General features: G+C 39.0%; 1 protein-coding gene across 1 annotated transcript in view; it reads left to right on the forward strand.

The window, feature by feature from the left end:
* Positions 1-18587, forward strand: part of LOC141925065 (von Willebrand factor D and EGF domain-containing protein-like) — a 188201-nt gene that overhangs the window by 62978 nt on the left and 106636 nt on the right. The window contains exons 6-10 of the mRNA XM_074828546.1: positions 268-403; positions 4226-4443; positions 7243-7316; positions 14234-14504; positions 17491-17669. Of these exons, the coding sequence (XP_074684647.1) occupies positions 268-403; positions 4226-4443; positions 7243-7316; positions 14234-14504; positions 17491-17669 (878 nt within the window). The remainder of the gene's footprint in view (positions 1-267; positions 404-4225; positions 4444-7242; positions 7317-14233; positions 14505-17490; positions 17670-18587) is intronic.

The raw sequence follows: 18587 nt of genomic DNA on the forward strand, positions 1-18587 counted from the left end.
CAATTAGACACTATATATGACAACAGCAAACATTTTCTTAATTGCCAAGAATGTTAAGGTATTTTAAGCCCAATTTCACCTTATATATTTGAAGATCATTATTACAAAGATTATTATTATTATGAGGACTATTGCAAAGATTATTATTATTATTTTACAAGAAATTATGTCTTTTCATAATTAATTAAAACACTCAAAATTTCATAAATATCAGTATTGTCTAATTAATCTGTCAAAATGATCTAAAAATTATTTTCTTATTTCCAGTTTTCACCAGAATCACTACAAGTTGCAGAGGATGGCAAAGAGCATGTTTTGACCATTCTGAGCACTATACCCATTGCCTGTCCTGGGCATGATGACTCCTGTAAAATTACTTTGCAGCTAAGTACTGAGGATTTGGGTAAGAGTGATACATATCGACATCGAATCAATGTGGTTACTTTTTCCTGTATTTATGTTACAATGATTCTAATAGAAATTATAAGATGTAAATAACAACAAATGACAGAAGCCAAAAAATCAACAAACTAGGCCATATATTTGTTTGCAAAATAAAATAGATGATAATATCATGCAAGTTTTTGAGAAAAAAAAAGTCTGACTAGCAATAACCTGAATGGTAGTCCGTTGAGATTTATGGATGAAATAACTATGAGTAGAAGAACTTATTTTAAATTCTAGAAGCATAAAATTCCATTTTAAGTTTTTGTAGCAATAATGGTTTTAGGTAGAATAATTTCATTAATTATCAATAAGAAGCTCACCTGCAGATTTATTATTCAGTCAATGTGTACTGAAACCTTTTTTCTTTCTTTTGCTGGTTTACAGGTCTTGTCTAACTTAATACAGAAGAAAAAAAATCATTCTTATATTTATATATTATTCTCTTTCTAAATGTGTTTTTTTTTTTTACTTGAAAACATTGACAATGTCACTTAGAAAATTCTTGCCCTTTTAATCAGTAAATGCTTTCCTCAGGTTAATCTGGTGGAATATCACATCTAACCAAGGGGGACATATATATATATTTACTTTGCATTTGCACTAAATAAAACACCCAAATGTTTTTCTAACAAGACAGTTATTTGTCTTCCATAAGTGACTCAATGAGAAAAATGTTTAGAGAAGGGTTACAGCCACAGTTTCTCTACCCACAAAAAGTGAGCTTAAAAAAATGTTGGCAAACCCCAGATAGTTCCTGATATTTCCCTCTCCTTTCTCTCCCCATCATCAGCCAAGTGCTTAGACAGAAGCAAAAAATAATTCAACTGGTATCATAACACAATGTTCTTAAACTGAACGGCACCTTATGGTTCCAGCAGCTGTGTTGGCTCTCATACGTGGAGTACTTTGCATTTCTCCATGGCTCAGTGCTGCTCTGTTCTACATATTGCTCTTGGCTTAGAGTCTCTGCCAGTCCATCAGGCAAACATCCGCTGAGCTCACGGGAACAGATTTTCTTAGATATTGAGGTAGCTAAGAGCCCAGGCTGGTGTGTGGTGGGACGTCCCCACAGACTCCAAGTAACTTGGACACCTACCATTTGGGAAGATCAAATGAGAATTAGACATGTAAACTCTCAAGGTCATTTTTTTTTTTTTTAAACTCACATTTTCTTAGGCATCAGTAAAGCCTTTCAAAATCTCACTGACAATGAATGCATGGTCCAGGAGCTCTCAAGTAGGGGAGCCTGAGTTCAATAGATTAGACTGAGACTGAGGCTGACCCCTTGCCAGGGTCTTCTCCAGTCCCACAACGTGCATTTGACTGGAAGAAAGAGGGGAGGCAAGACTTGCAGAAGCAGCTTTATTTTCAAGCTGTCAGTGGGCTTGATGTGTTGGTGCCAAGAGGTGCCATGGAGGCACAGCTCGACCAATTAACTAATCTTTGAAGGAAGTTGTCACTGAAGTGGAAAATTTCCATAAGTTTTAATCAACTCAATTCTGCATCTTAAACTAATAACCAGCTGTAGCCCTTGATTGATTCATCCTGACGCTATTTCCTTGAATGACACAGGCCGTTTATGATCAGTTGAGATATCTATATATGCTTAAGGTTGAGTAACTTCTGATGGGTGTTTGCATAACCACATGGTTGTTTTGTGCCTTTATTGTCTTTAGGGTCCGTTAGTTTATCTGAAGGAACACTGTGGACTTCTGAAAAACATAGTGTCAGCCACGGTGCTATGAATTGAAAATAAAAACAATTTTAGCTGAGATTCGTTTATACCGAAATAATTAACTGACAAGCTCCTTGTCTGACTGAATCCATATGACAACAGTGTTGTGCTAATTATGTAGGGAATAAGTGATAAGAAAGCTAATTACAAGCACAGAAATATCTCTCCAAGTTCAGACAATATCATAATGAATGCCAAAGCACAGCAGCGCCAGTGGAGTTCAGCTTCTGTTAAGTTTATCATTACTATTTTGACAAGATGATTTTCTTTGATTCTAAACTTTTGTTCTGGGTTGTGAGCACAGCTCATGGGGCTGTAACGGCAATAACTATTCCTCATGGAAACCTCCAATTTAATTGAATCAAGAACCTTGAAAATAAGACAGGACTTTTCTATAAGATGGGAGGCAGCCTTTCAGGATTTGATATGAGAGATAACATGCTATTAATATTTGTAGGTTTTTAGTTCAGTTCCTACAGACCTCTACAGGGTTAATTTAAATTATATTTTATGAGTCTTTTCCATAAGGAATAAAACATTGATTATCTGATCATGTTAGAAATACCATCTTAAAATACTTGAATGCCATCTCCTATAAATTATTAAGCAATTCTACAAATGGGAAAAATTATATGAAAATCACTTATTTTCATATCAGATTAATTGCATTGCCACCATTTCTAGAACTTCGTTCCTTTCAGCTGATAATTAATGGTCTGGGACAGAAAACTTAATACTCGGCACAAACGCTGGCTGTCCTAAATCATCAGTGAGATTCTCACTGGCCACAATTTCATTTTTTAGCCACCAAAGAATTCATGGAGGGTTGGGTGACTTCTTGAAGAGCAGATACACGCTATGTAAAATGCAGATCAGATGGCTCAAAACTAAATGCTATCATAGTAACAGGAAGGAAGAAATTCTTCCCTGTGAGGGTGGTGAGACACTGGCACAGGTTGCCCAGAGAAGCTGTGGCTGCCCCCTCCCTGAAGGGTTCAGGGCCAGGTTGGATGGGGCTTTGGGCAACCTGGGCTAGTGGAAGGTGTCCCTGCCCATGGCAGGGGGGCTGGAACTGGATGATCTTTAAGGTCTCTTCCAACCCAAACCGTTCTATGATAACTCAGTGTTTGTAAATAAAAACACATCTATGGAAATAAAAATCCAGGTTTGTCATTTACCTGAGACTTCATCGTGAAAGGTCAGGACCCAAGAGAAATCAGGACCCAAGACACTACGAGTCTTGCTGCTAGAAGAGGTCCCTTCAGGAAAGATACAATGTGCAGAGGCAGAGCTGCAAGAATGTCTTGGGTTTCCATTGCCGTATTGATTTTGTCACCACCCATCACTTCCCTACCCATCACACATACTTGCATAGCCAGTACCATCATAGCTTATTAATTTTCCACCTTCATTTAGTGAATTTAGCCTCACAATGCCTCTGTGAAAGATAGAAATAAAACTACCATCGCTTTACAAGTTGGAAAGTAAAGCACCATAACCTAGTTAAGACAAAAATACAAATACAAATCTACTGCATTTGCCATCCTGTTGTGGATCCAAAGTTCGCTAAAAACTGACTCAAGAACCCTCCTTTCCCAGATCAAAAAAGCTGTTTATTTTAAATGAAATAACTCCCAGCAGATACCTCCTTATAATAAAGGTCATGAAAGATAAATGCTTTCCAGAAACACAGACTCATCTCTTTCTTTGTCATGAGAACTACTCATCTTCATTCCCTGGGCATGGACCCATAAAGATAAGACTGTCATTCCAGAAATATTAGCACCTGTGGAAAGAAAAGCACCACTGAATTTTAGTAAACTGTCTACTGCCAGGGAAAAAAAAGAAAAAAAAAAAAAAAGCATAGTAAAATGTGCAGAGGGGTGCCAGGTTGAGTCATTGAGTCACTGTCTTCATGCAAAACCCATATGATTTAAGGCATGTGTGTCCTGGAATGTGAAAACATTTGTGTTGTATGGTAAACAGGGTATGGGCAACTGTTTGGATAACTCTTGTCAGACTCGGTGTTCGTGTTCATTTTAGATAGCCAATTACCGGGGCCCCCAAACATCGCCCTTTCAGCATGCCAGGTGGATCTGCTGCGGGCGCCCTGCTCAGAAAGCAGCTGTGCAGCAGCCACGCTGACAGTGACAGCTGTGACAGACTTTGCTCAGGATGGGAACCGCATCAGCCACATCAGAACTGAGCCAGTCGGATGGAGGGATTTGCTTTGGAGGGCTTACACACCCAAGGATGTGAAGGTCAGGTCCTAAAATAATTTGGGAAAAGTGTCAAATTTCAGTGGGAGGTTTAGTATCAAAAAAATGAAACTATGATAAACCTTAACCATATAAACATTTGGGGACTGCTGTCAGCAGAGTAAACCAAAACAGCCTCTTTATACACCAAAAACATTAACATGTAAAGCCTTGTGCTTTGACAAATCTAGGTTTGACTATTAGACAGCACATCCAGGCCAACAGCTGGATTATAGATGTAACCAGGTGTGTTTGTGTATGCTGGAAGAGGAGAGAGGGAGAACCTGGGTTAGGGAATTAGCACCTTTTCAAGAAAGAGGGAGAGGGAAAACCAAAGGTTTGGAGAACAGTTTCTGAAAAGGCAGAGGAAAGAAAGTGCCTTGGTAATGAGAAAGGAGGACCGGGACTCAGCCAGTGCCAGGAATCACCACGACACTTCTGATGACACAGGCAGCTGCTCTGTCTCTTCATTTATCCCTGTACAAAATGTCCAAAATAAAAATAATAAGAAGCCATCAGGGAAACAAGCCATGTTTTCCCTGCAGAAAACTTGGCCAAAGGAGCGTGGTGAGCAGGAACTGCCCCATTTTCTGTGAAGTTGTTTCAGGGCCTCAGCTGGGAGGTTTGAGAGCCACAATCCCACAGCCCAAGAGAATAAACCAGAGCACAGATTTGGCTCAGCTAAATTTCTCAGAGCAGTGGCACATCCAAGATGGTATACTTAAGTAACCGAAAACAAACCCCCAATGAAATCTATAATTTCACTGCCCTAAGTTTTGTGGATTTGCTCATGAGTAAATAACATTGAGCTGGACCAAAAGAATTTTTGTCTTCAAAGGTAAAATGCCTAGCATGGGACTGCATCCTTTCGTCTGCAGCATAGGCTTCTTAAACCTTCTAAGATTCTTAAATCAGAAATTGCAGCTAATTCAGTATAGTGCACTCACATACCCATATTTTTTCTTGGACTTACAAATGTTTTCATTAAAACATGAAAATGTAGCAAGTGTGAAATGGAATTAATCAATTTTAATAATAAATTCCATCTATCTCAGTTAAAACTTGATCTATGGAAACATAATAGACATTACCTTCCCTCCCCCCCATTTCCCTGTTGCTGCTTTGCAGTTAATTAGAGGCCTTAATGTAACACAGTTCCTGCAACATATCAAGGAAAAATCCATACATTAAAATCGACATAATCTTTAGTCCCTCAGACTTTTTCAAATATTTTTGATTTATCTGAAAATTGAACGGAAATGGCGGACAGAACATCCTGACACATTCAGAAACCTGATAAAGTGGATTTTTTCATCAAACTAATACCGCCTGCAACTAGGACATGCATCCTCTGCTGGTAAAGCAGAGCAGAAAGGGCCACATGGTTTTGTTCATGCAAAGGTTTTACTTAGGAAGGTAGCAGCCGTGGAGAAAATGGGAAAATTCTGAGACTTCTTTATATCACACTGTAGATACAAATGATACAATTGACCTCAGATCAAAATGCTGTTCAAAGAGTTGTTCAGTTTTCAGTCCTCAAGACCATCACTCTAATAGTTTGTTATGTCAGGCACTGGTGGGTGTCTAAGCAGTGTCTGTGTGATGGTTAAGGTGCATTTTGAAATACAGATGATGTATTGCCACAGGTGAGGAATTTTGTCAGGAAGTGTGGGTCTATCTTCACCCTCATTCATTTCTTTAATTTCACCACTGTTCCTAAAACCTAAGTTCTGCTTTGTCACTGAAAGACTGCACAAGGATATAGCAGCCATTCTTCTTCCCTGCTCTGCGGATCATGGTAGAACTAACTGAATTGCACCTCTGGACTTCTCATGGGCAAAGAGCAAGCAAAGAATTAACAGCACTGGCCGAGAAATCAGCCTGGCAGGCTGGATATGGGAAAACCATAACACTTCGTCACTCCCACCAGTATGGCTGGGAGCTCTTCGTATTGCAAATCACTGCACAACCCAGTCTTGCATTTCTGAGAACTGGATAGCAGAGTCGTCAGCCATGAAAAAAACATCCCCTTGAGCAGACGTGGCAATGCAGGTCCAGCACTGCTGGAGATTCAGGTATTGCAACTTCAAAGGGAGTTGTCCTACCTCTGGCTTTTGCAGACATATCTGCTCCTTGTAGGGCACCAGGACACTCAGACCTCATCTGTGACCCAGCTTGTGTCCAAGTAACTAAGGGCTGATGCAGCTGAAGATCTCTGTTGCTATAGTAGATCCTTCCCTCTTTTGTTCACATGCCGAAAGCGGAGAGCTCCAGCGGCCTGATTTGGGGCCTCATCACCAGTACCCAATCAATAACTTGCACATCAAATATATAACTCAACCATTCAGATGCTATATCAGGAAATCTAAGGTCAAATTAGGGGACAGGCAATGACTAGTATTAAAATATGCTAATGCTACTTAATTACAGCATACCTTATACCATACTTCAGGCATTACAATTAGTACAATTTAATAAGCGGTCTACTCTCTTGATAATTTCAGTGAATGATATACTTCTTAGCAAAAATTTTAATAAAAAAGCTTCACTTTTTACCAGATAAAGAAAGACAGTGCATTACATCAGGTGGAATAGGAGCACTTTGAACTCCCTTATTGCGTGTGATTAAACTCCGTTGTTTGAAAGTGAAGCCTATTTTGTACCCATACACAATCATGTTTTAGAAGTCAGATTTTAGTTTGTACTTGACACATGAATCCTGCCCCTAATGTTTTGTGAGGAACAGTAATGAAGAAAAACTGCTGTGTAGACTGTATTCATTACACATTTCATTTTAACTAGGTCACAGTTCAAGACCTCCCAACAGGGAACTGTTACTCTTTCACTGATCCACACATTATCACATTTGATGGATGGTGAGTATTCTACTTTGAAATAATTTTGCTCAATTACTGCAGTTTTCAGTTTCTGAATGTAGCGTGCATTTGGTTTTACATTAGAATATCAAAAGAGCGTTGTACTAGTTTGCTTATAGTGATTAAAGTAATGCTTCAATAACATACATGGTTTCCTTCCAGCTGTTTATACCCCTTTTAACAAAAGGACTAGAAAAGGATTAATCTTGAAGCAGCAATGGTTTTGTGTCTGAATAATTTTTACAAGATAAAGGTCAGATTCCAAAATGTTCTTCAAATAGAACCGTCATTAATGACTTTGAGAGGGTGTCTACACCATGTGGCATCGTGTTAGAGACACCCCAGTTCCATGCACGTAAGCCATCGCACCCCTGTAGCAGCACGGCATGCAGGGACAACCTGGTCCTTCCCAGCAGTTCAGTGACACCTGATGGAAAACCCCTCAGCCCAAGGATGCTCTTGCATTCTTCTACTTCCAGACCTGGTTTATGCACAGCTGCATCTACCATGGAGTTGACAGTCATAATCACAACCAAAAACACATAAAGGTGGCCATACAGTCTCAGATAAAAGAAGTCCAGACATGATAAGTGGCAAATATCAGGAAAAGAGTGCAAAAATAAAGTTGTACATCCTCCTGTACTGCCCAGACGTCCTCCTGTAATATCCAGCAATAAGTTGCTTAAAGACTTACTGAGCCAAGGGTGGTCTCTTTGTGTCTGACAGTCTGTACTGTACAAAACTTTTCTTCGGTTTAACTTCCCTAATCATTCATTAATATATTTACTCCAGCTATTTAACATAACGGAAAGTTTTTAAAGTTTGCATATGGCACATCTGATCCGAAGTTGCTAATATTTCAGATCACATTCCAGGTTTGTCATTCTGCCGTTAACCTCCTAATGGCACAGATAATGACTTTAGGTGCACAACATCCACAGGGGCTCAGCAGGCGTGATATTCTAATTTTGATATCCTAATGTCCCAATTTCAGTCCAGCATGCTCTGGAGGTATCATGTGAAATGACGTCAAAGCTGAAGAAATCTGTCGATGAAATGTGAGTAAGAAAGGCAGTGACTCCATTAAAGGTTATGTGTCTGCCTCAAATAAAGATTTCACCTAAACTGAGTGGTCTCAGCTAGGAGATTAGCTGTGCACATCTAGGGCTTTCCAGTTTTCCTCCTGCTTTCCTGAATACCATTTATAATGTAGTCAGGCACTTGTTTCAGGCAAATTTGGTTGCTTGATATGTAGGAGCTGCGGAAGAGCTATGAGAGGTGCAAAGACATTCCCATGCCTCAGGTATCTGCAATTATTTCAACTCTGGGATATTAAACTAGATTAGAATATTATTTCAAAACTGTCTAGACATTTATATTCTAAAATATTCCCTTCTGATTTATAGCTAAGAATGGACAGTGATCTGCCAGGTTGTTGTGTTTAGGAAGTCATAAATTACTGAAAAGTGCCTCTTGGAATGGGGGAATGCTCTCAGCCACCTAGCACATTTTTACATTTCTTCCATGGGAAAAAAAAGGTCTAAAGCAAAATAAAGCAATTTTATTTGAATAACTCATTCTGCAGTCCTGTTATTGATAGCACACAGAAATGCTTCTAAGCAATTTATGATTCTGTTTGAGCACAGGGAGTTTGGAAAAGCCCATCCTTCTGTGGCATCTTGCTTCAGAGTCAGGCAGCCTTGAAACAGAAAAATCCCAGGATTAACTTGGCCCCTCGATAACTGCACGATTCTTCCATGTGGACAGACATTCATTACTGCTCTGTCCAGTGTAGCTTTAAATGAGCCAGGCTGATGGGGCCTCTGCCATCTCAATAACTAGGTTATTTCACTAAGATATATCACTTCTTGATATTCAGCCAAGTTTCTTACCCATCATTTCACAGTCCCATTACTCCTACTTATATTCCCATTTATTATTGTAAATAATTTCTCTTTCAATTATTGTAATGATTATGCCACCCTATTACACATCAGTTAAGCAACTTCTCTGTCTGCCTATCCAAAAGAATGTTAACACATTAGCAAATGATTTTAAAGCTCTGTATTTAAGGAGCGGGGAATGCAATTCCTGCTTCTGTCCTGGTACAAACCTATAAGCTAAAGACAAAGGCTGACACAGAGGTATGGAGTTGAAGCATTCCCATTTGGTTATGAACGGATACATGGTGGGAAATCATGTTTGAAATGAGGTATGCCTTAGGTATTGTGAATGGAAGTATTGTACAAAAAAAGCTTGTGGGCTCAAATAAGAAACCATATGAATGTCCCTCAATAATGAAAAAAGTATCAGAAAGAGACCGATCTGCAGATTGTAAACAGCAAAGCAAGAGAAGAGAAAAAGCTGAGAAACTTCTTCTAGGGACTATGAAGCAATAGGCTGAGAGGATGAGTGGAGCATCAGCTCCTGGTCATCCGGAGCTTTGTTGACTATAAGTGATCTGTAGGCACAGGCTCAGGTGAGAACATTACACAGCAAAGAGAAGAAACATCCAAAATTAGTCAAAGAGAACCAAAGGAAATAGCAGCCTTTACCCACTTCTCTATGGCTACAAAGTTGGCAGCAAACAAAGCTTAAACTATCAAAACTGCTCCTGAGATCAACAGCAGATCATCCATCAAACCATATAACCCAAGGAAATCCATTTGTTCTACCACAAAACCTGTAGGCCAGTTTATGAGGAGAGAGCAGGCTCTAAGGTCAAAATATTGTAGGCAGAGCTGCTGTGGATGGGTGGTGATCAGTTGTCGCTTTGGCACCCTTTCCACCCATTCGAGTCCTGGGGATGGCTCACTGAAGGGCTGTCACATGGAAAGCAAGGGGAAGTCTGAAGATGGGGAGCATTGCCAACAGCAAAATGGTAGGAGTGTTTTCTACGCAAACAGACATTCACATAAACATACTCCTGCCTTCCACAGAGTTGCTTACCTTCTTTGACTTTCCCATTAACAATGGCAAAATAAGGAAAAATACACAATGTGGAAAAGCAAGGATGAAAACAAACATGAAAATAGAAAACTGAAACTTTCTCGGTCTCCAAAGTTTAAATGAAAAGCAATAAAAATTTAAAATTTAACTTAATATAAAAAAATTTCACTAATTTCTTTAGCTGATTTGCTGGGAAATTGAAAAATGGCATGAAAATCAAAAGGTGGAAGACTTAATTTTTTTTTGGTAGTAATATTTTCCTACTGAAATGGTCACTTCCAATGTATAGGGGTTTTTGTGAGAATTTACAATAATACTTCATTTTCTAACTTCTATAGCAATGTTTTCAATGGTTTTTAATCTGACATACTGAGCTCACATTACATCTGAGGTAGTTAGCTATTCATTAGACAACTGAAATACCTAACTCCCACTTCTAATGATAACACTCCCCTTTGGTGTGCCTCCTGCTAATATATTCCTGTAGAAATATTTATCTTGTAATCTTTTCATTCTTTTGACCAAAGGAAGTGACTGAAAAATCAAAGAAGAATGTGTCATATTTTACAGTGTAAGCACAATCAATTTGTGTATATTAGAGCATAGATGTGAAATAGCGTTAATTATACTAGCTAAAATCCAGAGAGAGCACTTCCTTTTATAGCAAAGTACCTTCTAAATTAAACAAACGTGAAAGCCTGGTAAAGCAAAAGTATGGCCCTCATTACTAGTTATGGCACATTATAAATATAAAAGCTTTTCATGCTGTAAATTGTAGATTCTTAAATATGAAGTACTAGCTTAAAACTAAATATGCAGAAAATCCCTTTAAGACAAAATATAAAAAGGGAAATATTTCTTGATTGGTGAACTATATATATCACTCATGTTATTTTGCATTTTACCTTAAAAAAGGAAAAATATTTTCAGATTTCTCAAACATTTACATTAATCCATCCAACAATATTATCACAGGGGCAATGGCACCATTTCCTGCACAATCACAAAATCCCTCAGCTTGCACAGCTTGACACTTCTGGTTGGCTTTAATGGCATTTGCCATAGCAGCCCACAACTAAGTCTTGGGCATGAGTAGTCCTTCCAGAGGTGCTGTTCTTTTTGATAGTCTGTAGAAGTTTAAACGTCTCTGTCAGTGTATTACCAGTATATTATCAACATTCTTCTCATACCAAATCCCATGCCAAATCCAAAACACAGCACTATTCTAGCTACTAAGAAGAAAAAATTAGCTCTATCCCAGCCGAAGTCAGGACATCCCCAAGCATCCAGTGCCTGCTGGGCATAACCCAGCAGCTTTGCTCCCCAAGAACATGAGCAGTCCTTAGCGATAAGCACTCTGAAACCAGAGAACATCCTCCAGCATCACCCAGCACTTCCTAGGGTCACAACTAGCATAAAATAGTTCTTACCAGGAAGGAAAGAGGGAGCCTGGAGGGACACGTCAACAAATCAGATAATTTGGTGGCAAAACTGTGGTGGAAAATCTTTAGGAGCAGCCACAATAATAACTGAATTAAAGAGATGAAGTGTAGCTTGGTGAATAGTAAATGTATTGTGATAGTTAATCTAATGCTACTAGTAGTAATTGTTTATATTTATATTCCCTCTGTCCCTCTCTTACAATAAACCAACAGAAATGATTCCTATAGCATCACACTGTCATAACCAAAGACTTAGGAGTGGTTTATAGTTCTTGGATTTAAGAGCACAACTTGAGCCATGACTTCACACTGGGACAAGAACTTGCCGCACCCCTTAAAATACAACCCAAACACATAGATGGGGAGGGAGGGAACACCTTTCCCCCCAGTACCTCCACTGCTTCAGACTATTAGGGAAGAAGGGTGGGGAAGTGCACTGTGGAGGGGAATTTCGACATAAGCTGTGGTGCTCGGTTCACAAAGAAAAGTCAGAGCTCCCTCATGCAAGAGCTCCAGTAACTCTGCTCCATGCTTTTAGTGCCACAAGCAATTTCTCAAATGTTGTCCAAAGAATCATTATCACAATTACAGTTGTATAAACACCACAAAAGTTTACCTGACTACATTCAATTATCCATTCAAGTAATTCAAAGGCAGCTGAAAGCTTCAATTTAGACACATTGCAGATTTCTAATGTGCTCTGCAATCTATGCCATGACTTAATTGAAGGACTCTAAGTGTCTTCCAGGAGAGTTGGATTGGGTCCACTGTCAATGCTTATTAAGCAGTAAATAGCTCCCATAACTGCAATGATATTTATATGCATATGCTAATACAGTCTTATTTACCAGATACAGCTGATTAGTCTGGGTACAGCCATTCCGATGCATTATGTTCCATCAGCCTCGCTAAACACCTTTCCTTCTAGGGTCCCCCTGTTGAAGGAAACTGTGGAAGGTGATTCTCATAAAATATCCTGTCTCCTCTGTCTCTCCTGTGAAGACATCCAAATGGAGCTAGTACTTGATGTTAAAAGAGATTATCGAGTTTTTATGTTGTCCTTAGTTCTAATCGATCTTACAGCAGCATCTGCGTAGTGTACTTAGGATTTATGTACCTGATTAGAAAATAAGATGAGACAGAACCATTCAAAATCTTATCGGTTTATGGCCAACTTCACTAAGTTTTCAAGATGAAAGATAAAGTCAGATGTGTTTTCTAGCAGAGAAAAGCAGCTGGATTTTAAATTCATACTATTTTTTAAGCTACATAGTTTTCCATGGCTTTTATTCCGAAGAGAAATAAAATGCAGATATACGCATGCTAAAAAATCTTGGTTCTTGAGCCATTTGTTCCTCTGTATAGGAAACATTAACAGACTGAAACAATATTGATGTTTGGATGACAGTGCTTGAAAACAATCCCGTTATTTAGTTGAGGTATTTTATACATTCCTTTTTACGTTTTCTTTTTTTTACTGTAGAAAAGAATAAAGCTTATTATTATAAGCTTACAGCTTAGTTTCCATATTACTTAATTTCATAAAAATAATTTTTAAAACTAAATGCAGTGCCTTAAAAGGAAGCAGAATAATCCATTGTTTTTAAAGATGGCAGCTGTTGGCTTGTCAGGAAAAAACACCAGCAACATATATAAAGTATACAGCTACTGTTTTCCTTATTTTTATACATCACATTAGCATAAAATAGAGTCAGAATAAGACAAGCTTATGGAGTGAGAAAACAAATAACGAGCAGAGGAGAATCCTCTCACAGGCCCTTGTTGTGGAACCCCAAGGGGCTGCAGGTGGGAGGAGATTTACCTGGCTCATGCAGAGAGGAAACACTTGCAAAGTTATTAAAGTTATTCTGCTCATGGCCTCACTCAGATAGAGGAAGGACTTTCTGTACAGAGAAGAACGGAAGTCCCAAACTGTTCAACACACTGCACTGTGTTGAATGCCAAACCATTTAGAGCGAAAGTTGTGCTTACAGGGAAGTTCTTGAGATGGAGGGAGCCAACTTCATTTTAACAGGTTTTTCAGTAGAATCCCAGTTTTTCACATGCAGTATTCACCTAGCCACAGTCAGTCTTGTTAAAAGTTAGTGATTAGTCACAGAAGAGGTTATTTGAGCACTGATTTTGCTTTGAAGAATATCATGCTGTAAAGCATCCAGTTAGAACCAAAACATATTTATTAAGGCCTGGAGGCAGGGACTTTTTCCCATTTGCTTTTTATCAAATGTTTATCCTTTTTATCCATGCCCGTTGCCATAGCAGCTGCTGGGAGACAGCTACCCACTTTTCACATGAATTCTTATGCACTTTCAGCTAATAACTGTGATGGCGTTCCCTTGCTTATGGTGCCAGAGAAACACTTCCCCGTGTGTTGATTTTTCCCTCCTTCAAGGCCAGCCACCACGCTGGTCTAATTAAGGAGCGCTGTTGTACAAGTACCAGCAAACAGCAGTCACAGGTGAATGCTCTGGGTCTCTAACTCCTCTTTTTGGTTTGTTGCTTGTTTAGGCGTTATGATAACTATAAAATTGGCACCTTCCTTTTGTGCCAGAGTGTGTCACGGGCGTTTGAAGTACACGTTCGGCAGTGGGATTGCGGAGGCCACCGCTCCGCCACCGCCTGCAATTGCGGTGTAGCTGCACGAGAAGGGGGTGACACCGTGGTGCTGGACACCTGCAATGGCCATTTTCGGGAGAGCAGACCCCACCTAGCCATCAAAAGCACCGAGGCATCACCACATGTCAAAATTCTTAAGTCCTACGGAGGGAGAAAAATAACAGTACGTGGATATTTAAGTGCTATTCTTGTTGTTATTCTTTAAAAACGTGAGTTCAATATTTCTGAATTATTAATGAAGTTGCTACAAAAATATCTGTCTGAAGCCATAAGAGAGCCTGCAGCAAAATGTACCGAAAAAATGAGATGCAGGGAAGAAGTTGGTTAAAGTGTTAGTTTAACGAACTGTAGAACAAAACAAAACAAATATCTCTGGAAATTTCTCGGAGACATAGCAGAGTGCCAATGCTGTTACTTACTCTCTGCAGTACAGCAATCCGCTCTCAGTTTGTTTATGCTAGGCACTACCCAACCGCATTACATAAAGCAAATTTCTTTGCAGAGTTTGCGACATAAATATTCAAGGAAAGATCATAGGTAGCAGAATAATGTAGTTTTAGAGTGAAACAGTAAGGCATTATTAGTCAGATCCAGATAGCACCCAAAAGCCATGAAAATGAGCTGCAAATGTGCAACATTTGGTATAAGTTAAAGTATTTGCCTAAAAAATATATGGCCACAAACATACTTTGCATAAGTATCACTTACGCACACTAATCCAGTGAAGTCGCTGGAAGAGTAAGAGCAGACTGCACCAGGGACTTTGGTGAGGAGAAGAGCCACAGATTATGGCCAAGAAGATAATTTTATCCTGGAGTTGTATCATCAGGATTCATTGCCAGGAAATGTTTTGGGTGAAGATAAGTCCACAATAGAGCCAGGATGATTCAGGGAGTGTCTGTGCTTGGCTCTCCTTGTGATCTCTCTTGGAATAGATCTTAGTAAGGTAGTAATTGAAAGTCTGTTAATTATAGAATAGAGAAAAAGCAGGAAACAAGCTGTCATTTCATTTTGCAACTGAATGCAATATAATTACTTTTTTATTACTAGAACAATCTTAACAAGGAATCCCTATTCTCATTTACACTTCATGGAAGACTCAGTGAAACAAATCAGGACACTCCCTGTACACAAATAGGAATCTTGCCCCGGTCTGAATGGGAATCTGTAGGAACTGTGCAGCAAAGAACATGATCCCTGATCACACCGCTGTGTGTGGTACATCCTGATTTGCTCAGGAGTTGCCTGTCACCAACCTCACCGTCTCCCCGACGGCTCCTGCACCATTCAAGGCTGATGCTTTGAATGGGATCAAGTCACTCTATTTTCTGTGCAAGGTAGCAGCTTCCAGCAACCAACTATATACCTCTGCAAACTGAGGTCGCAAAAATCTTCTTCAAAGCCTCAATCAGTCCAGGTGGGTTACAGAAAATCTGGGGAGTTGTAAGGTCCCCAGTGGGAGATGGGACACCTTGCCTGGGGCAGCAGGAGAAGAAAAGGTTACAGCCCTCCAAATTCCTGAAGTAAATCCACACCTGGAAATATTAATCCAGACAGCACAGAAGACTGAAGCAGCTCATGAAGTCCTGACTGCAAGGATTTTATACGCAACCTTGTAGGAAATGCTCCTCCCTGTAGTAAAGCGTGTAATTAGGAGGCACATGTTTATCTGAAGAAGGAAATCAAGTCCTACCCAACACTGTGTCAACTGCAGTTCTCCTGTTCTACCTAATAAACCACTAATAAAAAACTAACTCATCTGAGCTTATGTTAGAGAGTTCTATTTTTTTTTTTTTAAAACTTACTTTGGGAAGTGAAACATACAGCCAAGGTGAAGGTACAGCCAAGACCTTCTGGCATATTCAAAGAACTGGTTTTATATGATGACTTCCATTATTCACCAAGGCCAATATTTTTGAAAAAAGGATTCTTTAAATGCCCTGATCAAAACACAGAGGGCCCGAGTTCAAAACATAGTGTCCCAGGCTGTTATTGCAATCAGTGGCACTTTGCTGCTCCGCTCATCTGGACAAGGAGATCACTCACAGAGAGCTCCTCAAAAAGTATTCTCATGCCTGAAATGATGACTGGGAAGCTAATATGGGCATGATTATGATTTTGTGCAACCAAAATGTAAACTCTGGGTTCCAGCGTAGAAATACAAATATAAGCTAGTTGCTTCTTCACAGATATGAATTGATTTGGTGGGAGGAACTTACAAGGGACCAAAAAATCCCCACCAAAAGGAAGAAAAGCAATGAACATTATTTGGCTGAATAAATTATACTTAGACAGGGGTCACTTAAAAAAAGGAAAACAATTATTTTGAAATTATTGTAAAGAGATATTTCCAACTATTTAATGTACTTTTTAGATTAACTGAAAACATTTAATTTTGGATCCAAAAAAAATATTAGGGTTACTTATCAGGATAGAGTTTTCCTGCCCCCGCTCCTGGCACAGATCAGTTTCAAAATAATTTTCTTTTTACCTGTAAAACAAACAAAAATACATTTCAGGTGAACAGAGTTGGGGGTGGGTGGGTGGGGTGTTATTTGGTTGGGACACCAATCTGAAAAATCTATTATCCACACAGTTACTTCTTTGTCTTAACCTCATGATTTTTTTTACTTTTAAAGGTCAGTGTAAGCCTACCACAAGTTCTTTAATGAGAAAATTGCTTTATCCACTTTAAAACACAATCATTTTCTGGGTAATCTGGCCTTGGAAAATGAAACGATTTTTCAGAGGGAAGAAAGCTGTTTTTCAAACTTGGCAGTTTATCTAAAAGAAATTATTTCCCAGGCAAAGACACAAGGGTGGCCTTATTGTCATGGAAGTTGCTTCAAAAATTAGCTGGTAAATTACCAGTGGGAAAACTTCAATGGATGTAATTATTAATTTAAAAAGAAAGTACTTGTGCAGTTTTATATTTATGTAATGCTATCAGATATTAGTCTCATAGAAACTGAAAGCAAGTTAAATAATAGCACAAATAAATATTTATAGTGTATCTAAATGATCTTAAATTACCACCGCCATCACCAACATCCTACTTTGATATTTTTGTTTATAGCAAGGGACATTTTTGATTGCATAAAAAGCTTCGTAACAGCTTTGATTCACTGGGGTTTTTTCTGCCTCTTCAGATCCTGTTCCCTTCGGGAGCATTTGTTCGAGCCGATGTGAGTGAGTGGGGAATGGGTCTAACAGTGAGGACGCCGGGCAGCGACTTCAACAGCACCAGAGGTTTGTGTGGCCTCTTTGACGGGATCGGTCACAACGACCTGAGCAATGTGCCCGAGGAAGACTTCATAGAGGAGTGGAGGTACAAAGCGAGAGAGAATCCTGGCCTGGGAGATGTTCTATAGCACTGTTTCAAGGGGTGTTGATAGGTTTATTTCATTACATACTCCCCTAATGACATGACAGAGAGATCTGCTTAATCTAGCAAGGGAAGCCTGGAGACCCATTACCATCCAAACAGCAGAGGGGCTTAATTTTTAGTCAGCACAATACACATAAGCAGTTACTGAGAGAAAAGTTTTATATTCACAAGTGATGCCATGTTAAACAGCTGTGTTAAGATCCCACTCAGCTGTTAAAAAAAATGTGGTTCTCACCCACACTAGAAAATGTAGATAATTGACAATAGGGATTAATTAAGGGTTTGGTATTTCCCTTGTTCTTTTATTCCCGAACACTAATTACAATATGTGAGTATAGATTAAATGTTACATTTTGACAAAGTGTGGTAATATATGTACCATGCTAAAACTTAATATCTACTCTACTAATGATGACAGTGAGCTCTAAAAACTTGCACTTTCTGAGACAGATGGTCTGGAACCAAAGCCAGGAGTCTGGCACTCTGACGTATCCCTGTCCCTGTCACTGTCCCTATCCCTATCCCACATTTTAATTCCTGTTGCTGAACTCTAAACGTGCCTATCAGGTGTTTCTAAAACCAAAATGGGTTTGGCTGACTGTGTAGTTTCGTTTGTGAAATATGCTTTGCAATTAAGGAAAAATAAGATGGACCACCTTAACATACCACTTAATCTGTCCATGGGAATTTAGCACAGTCCTATAAGAACAATAAATTTTTCAACCTATTGCATTTCAGAAAATAAACAAACACCTCTACTGTATTCTAGTTATATTTAATGGGCCTAAGCAATGGCTATTTAATATCAGTTTTGATCTGTCATTACAAATTATACTATTTAGAATTCAACATCCATCT

This window comes from Strix aluco, chromosome 6 (assembly GCF_031877795.1).
Source record: "Strix aluco isolate bStrAlu1 chromosome 6, bStrAlu1.hap1, whole genome shotgun sequence".
In the NCBI taxonomy this organism is placed as follows: domain Eukaryota; kingdom Metazoa; phylum Chordata; class Aves; order Strigiformes; family Strigidae; genus Strix; species Strix aluco.